The sequence below is a fragment of the Alnus glutinosa genome, chromosome 9, assembly GCF_958979055.1.
Source record: "Alnus glutinosa chromosome 9, dhAlnGlut1.1, whole genome shotgun sequence".
NCBI lineage: Eukaryota > Viridiplantae > Streptophyta > Magnoliopsida > Fagales > Betulaceae > Alnus > Alnus glutinosa.
This window is the reverse complement of record NC_084894.1, coordinates 6180212-6185951: the sequence shown is the minus strand read 5'-3', so window position 1 is coordinate 6185951 and position 5740 is coordinate 6180212. Positions and strand designations below refer to the sequence as shown.

The window sequence follows — 5740 nt, the reverse complement described above, 5'->3', positions numbered from 1 at the left end:
TAGTAATTTTTATCTTCACATAACTTATGATTGAGCTAAGATAGCATAATGTTACTATTGGGGTACATGTTGTAATGTTAAATTCTCCTCCATGATTTGGAGTTTCATTAACATTTGAAAGCAGTTCTTTATTGGGTACATGTCAAAACTAATAGGATACCAAAAATTTGTTGATATCAATATTATTATCAAATGTTTTTCAGTTATATCTAGTGTAATACTATCTCATGTTATTTTATTGCTTAAGAGGTAGGAGATTACACTTTGTCCTATTTTACATGACTGCACTAACCCTAAATAGAATGGTTTAACATCTAGCAAAACCTTAAGGTAGTAAACTCTGCTTCAAGCTATTGTCGTTCATGTTACAATGTGCAAAATGGTCTCTCCCTTTTCCCCTTCTGTTTGCTTAGGGAAAAAAAAAAGTGTCAAATAACCAATAGCACCACTTATATCCCTCAACATGGAGAGAACATAGGTGCATAATGGATTGGACAGTGTGGCAAATGATTAATTGATTTTTACTATGTGCCAAATGATCAATAGCACCACGTATTCACCAGAGAATATTAGTAATAAAACAAGCTGTATACATTAGCTGAAATTCAAATATATCAAGTATTTGATGAGAATGGTAGGCAATAAGAAAGACGTCTTCTGGTACCTAGTCTTGCATCTCGCCAGGTTCTCTCACTGCAAACGTGAATCGCAACCTGCATTGGTAGCCAGCCTATCTGAAGTTGATTATGAACAATGCACTGATAGTAGTTCATGAGCTGATATGGAGACCACTCTAGGAACAAAACCTCTGCAGTTGATGAGAATAAACTTCAACCAACAAAAATGTAACAAATAACAGCTTCGAACAATCATATCTAAGTTAAACAAGAAACACATAATCATGACTCTTCTCTGAGCAGCTTCCTTGGCAAGAAGTCTCTCTTTGGCCTTAGTTTTAGCCTGAGATTTGGAACCCATGATTCCACCACCCCACTTTTTCCTGTACTCGTCATACTTATCATTGAAGTTGGCCTAGAATAGCAAAAAGAGAAAAAATAATGGAAGTTAAATTAAAACATCCAAAAACAGCTTCAATAGTTACACAAAATACACAAGACATGTAGTTCCGCATCACCTTGATAGCCTCTAAGATCTTGCTAAACTCCAACTTATCTTCATTTTTTACAGTGGCCACGCACAAAACTGATGCAGTTTTCTTGTGGACAACCTGTCAATAATGCAAGGAGTCGATTGCATTAAAATAGCCTGACTACCATTAATAGTATTCAGTTACCAACCATTGACACCCACATATATTAGATAATATTCAGTTGCGAACTACATATACCATTAATATAATTTTCAGTTACCACATATGAAATGCCTTTCAACTCCAAAATCTCCCCAAACACTTCATACAAACGGTAAGCACTGCCTAATCTTTCAAACTTTTAACACCATGATAGATGATGTTCAATACTTTGTAAAAGAAAACAAAATCTGGAACCTCAAAATCTGGTTTCTTTCCATTCTTCCAATTTACATTGATAGACAACATTTACAAGCCCAAGGGAGGGAGAGAGATGAGGATGGGATAGAACGCTTTTAATGCATATCCTGAGAACTCAAACAGAATTGATCTATGTCTAGCATTCAGCCTCCTCAAACCAATAACAACAAAAATTGAGAAATATAAAACGGAAAACATAAGGGTTGAAGCAGAAAAGAAACCAAACATATGGACATCACATGCAAAGCATTTCAATATTAAAATCCCCAAAATAAAGTGGAACAGAAATTGACGCTCACAACTCCAATTTTTGTAACATACTATTTTCCTCTATTGCCTATCAGACCTTATAACTATTGTTACTAAAATATAAATAACAGCCTTTAATGACAAATGCCACCTAGACTTCTTCAGCAGAATGGTGAATCTTACACACATTTACATCAGAAGAATGAACTCATTTGGAAAGGACTGCGAGCTACTAATATAATGTCATTAGCACATTATGATGGTATATATGTTGTGAATACATGATATTAATGTACTTTCCACGTTTTTGTATGAAATGCTCTCACATTTACAAATAGTAAGATGGTCCCGGGAATCATGGGTACTCAACTTATACCTTCTCTACTACCATCATGGTTAAGAAACACAATATGTATTTGTATTTTTACATAATCAAGGTTTCTGCTGCTTCTCCTTCGGCATGAATCTATCGAGATTAACTTCTATTTTCTTTCAATGCTTACAAAGTTTTGGACTACATTTAGAATACAAAGTCCCTGCGCCAGTTGCATGGGAAAAACAGCAAAAGATACCATAATATAGCCATACCGTGATGAAGTTCCCAGTGTTTTGACCATCTGCCCGCATATAGTTATTTGAAGAAGTACTGCTGATACTAGCAGGAACCTGCTTGGCAACATCTACTGGAACTGGTGGAGAAGCAGTAGCAGGTTTGGGCAGTTTCAGCATTAGTTGCAGCTGGTTTAGGAGCCTCTCCACTCCCAAACAGATAGCCCAATGAACTCTGTCCTCCATCGCTGCTAACTCCTCGCCCATGCTCTCCCAGATCTTATAAAAAGAACTCAAAAACCTGACATCCAAGCAAATAAAAAAGAAAAAAAAAAAAAAAAAAATTGGAATCCAGACCAAAATGTAAAGAAAATAACATAAATCGTGCCATTTCATGCATACACCATCCAGAAATCATGCCTCCTCATGCCATAACACAAATCATGCCATTTCATGCCTCCACTGTGTGAAGCAGACAAAAATTTCACCCCTTTTTCTTTGTAGCAACAGATCCGGCCAGAGAGAGAGAGAGAGAACCTGTTTTTTTAGCGTCGCCGGAGACAGATCCTGCCGCCAAATCTGCCGGAGAGGGAACGCCAGACGACAGAGGAGACCGACCGCCGAGAGGGACGGGGACTACCTGAGCTACGGTCGATGCAGAGCCGGAGAGAGAGAGGAAATTTGCCGGAGAGAAAGGAAATCTGCCGGAGAGGGAGAGAAGATCTGCCGGAGCGGGACGCCGGACGCCGAGAGGGACGGGCACTGTACGGAGGAGAAATTTCAGAGAGAGAGTGGGGCTGCGTTGGAGGATCATTTCCGTCCGACCGGTTTTCAAGCAACAAAAGAAAAATTGAGAAAAAGAAAAAAGAAAAAAGAAACAGCCTTTCAACGCCAGCTGTACTGCTGTTGTTGTGAGAAATGAATACGGCCTTTTAACGTCAGCTGTACTGCAGTTGTTGTGAGAAATAAATATACCCTTTCAACGTCAACTGTATTGCAGTTGTTATGAGAAATGAACGCCGTTATTGCGAGAAATGAATAGTAGGAATCATGAGCTCGTTTGGCAAATCGATTTCTGGTTTTGTTTTTGAGAATTGCTTTTGAGAACAAAAACAAAAAATCATTTTTTGTTGTTTTTTCGTTAAACAAGTGTTTGGCAAGTTGTTTTCGAAAATAGTTTTTGAAACAAAAAACAGTATCTAAAGCATTTGGACAATTGTTTTCAAAACAGTTTTCACTTAGGAAGAAAATAGAAAACTGTTTGGCGTTTTTATATATTTTTTGTTTTTTCCATTTATTGGGTGATTTCCAAATAGTATTTTGTCTAATTTATGTCATTAAATTTGTCTTCGTTTTATAGGAGTAGTGCTAAGAACCAATTTTTTGTCTTCTTTTTATCCCCTTAAAGTTGATGTTGCTTTCAAAATTATCATTGGCTCTGGGATTGATCACTATTAAATTTTGACCAAAAAAAAAAATAAAGATTTTTAGCATTACTCCCAACATACATTAGTACACAAATTGAGATAGTAGTAATTAATAAATTGAATTAGATTTTGGCAGAATGAATTTTCTATTGCATTCTGCCATTCTTATTTAGTATAAATAGATAATTACAGAGTATGTGATAAGTGTTAACAATACAATCGAGAAAGCTTTGATAGATACAGTTACTGCAATTGCAAAGATAAAATGCCATCTTATGCTATCTTCCTCTTTATCTCTATCTTCAATGCTTGTGTTGATAAGTCTTGAGGAGATAACTCTTGAAGAGTTCAAATTAATGCGATGACGTACACAAGCCGAATGTGTAGTTGTTGTGGAAAATTCTTCTGCATAATATTATGAAATTGGTGCCTTTGCTACAATATTTGAACCAAGCTAGTGTGGTACAAATGTTGCTGATGAAGATATCTCAGATGGAATTGCTGATGAGGTCCACAAGAGCATCCTGAACAAGCCAGCCTTCCAATGCCTCAAAAGAACCATGCAATTTGGCATATGCCTTCTCCAATATAGAGAACCAGATATATATATCTCATGCCAAGACCCACTCACCCTAGAAAGAGAATAAGAAAACCACAATATGCAGTCATATAAATGCTTGTCATATCAAGAAAACTAATTTTGATGCTTCAATACCTCATAAGACAGTATATACATTGAATCCATATATAGAAACAGTACACACTAAACTGCCTATTCCACAAGTGTCACAGTACAATCAACTACAATTTAAAACAATTAACCAAGTAAATAGCCCATCAATTATAACAACTTGTTTTAACTAGTCTAAACTACATCCTAAGAATAATGTAGATAACAGCAATACTAAAGATAGAAATAATAATAGTAATGACAATAACCACGATCCTAAAAATAATGTAATAGTTATAGTATCAGGCTAATCCAACTCTAAGCCCTTTGAACAAGAAAACCAACTGTGTATGTCACATTATTTACACATTCATGACCAATAGGTTCCTTCAACACTCCTATATTTATTGTCGTTGAATTCCTTCTAGGAGCAATCCCTTGGACCAAAGACATCTTCATCACTAAAACTCCACTGGACAATTTTTACCCAAATAAAAACAAGCAAAAGCAAATTACTAAGGAAAAATCAGAACCCAACAACAAAGAAATATACAGCAAACATGAGCATTACTGTTCACTGTCAGGATAAGGCTTTTTACATTCTCATTGCCATTCAAAATGAGAAGCACAAAAATCAGAAGCGTGGATTTAAAGCTACAACACCATACAACAAGTATTTTTTTTTTTTGGATGACAGAATTATTTATATATAAAACCAAACCAAGCTACAAGCACACCACTATAACCGGTTCAAACTACCAAAAGGGCAAAGAAAAGCTACAAACAGTCCCCTCAAAGCCCATACAACCAAGAACAAACTGCAGAATACAACCAATAAAATCTGCAGCAACAAACAAAATATACTTTCTAGTAAACCAACCCCTCAATCAGCTTCTATCCTCCCCGCCAACCACCAAAATCAAAACCCACATTCAATTAATCACCCACACCCACCGATTCCCTCTACTCTTTTCATGCAAATAACACCCACTTGTGATCAAATTGGTGTAAAAAGAGAGACCCATTTGCACAAACCATACACAAACCATGTCCCCTGTAGACCCATTCGCTCAAAATCATAGCCGACAACAGAAAAGCCGCGAGAACCCAGTTGGATTCTTCGGCTTTGTTGCCCAATTTGGCGTTCAACGACGCTGATTCGGGTCACGACTAGAGGGTTTCGCGTAGTTTAGGGAGCAAAGAAAAGGGTTGGAGAAATGGGGTTTTGTTGGTCTCGAAAGACCCAGAAAATCGGTGTAAGATTGCGTTTATGTAGATCAAGAACGAGCATAGGCGGCATGATTCACGGCACCAATATCATAAAATCAGATTATG

At 36.8% G+C, this 5740-nt stretch overlaps 1 protein-coding gene across 1 annotated transcript; it reads right to left on the bottom strand.

The window, feature by feature from the left end:
* Positions 1-507: 507 nt before the first annotated feature.
* Positions 508-3197, bottom strand: LOC133877036 (uncharacterized). The gene is made up of 4 exons (XM_062315266.1): positions 2846-3197; positions 2348-2609; positions 1136-1228; positions 508-1032 (listed from the first exon to the last, which is right to left on the bottom strand). Exons 2-4 carry the CDS (start codon positions 2573-2575, stop codon positions 745-747), a joined length of 609 nt encoding a protein of 202 aa, XP_062171250.1. The 5' UTR covers positions 2576-2609; positions 2846-3197; the 3' UTR covers positions 508-744.
* Between the last annotated feature and the right edge of the window lie 2543 nt (positions 3198-5740).

Excerpts from the sequence above, each read along its gene's own strand:
- LOC133877036 (XM_062315266.1), bottom strand. The coding sequence starts at position 2,575 with ATGGGCGAGGAGTTAGCAGCGATGGAGGACAGAGTTCATTGGGCTATC. Across the intron at positions 1,229-2,347 it reads ACACTGGGAACTTCATCACG|GTTGTCCACAAGAAAACTGC; the intron begins GTATGGCTATAT and ends CATTATTGACAG. Across the intron at positions 1,033-1,135 it reads AGATCTTAGAGGCTATCAAG|GCCAACTTCAATGATAAGTA; the intron begins GTGATGCGGAAC and ends TTGCTATTCTAG.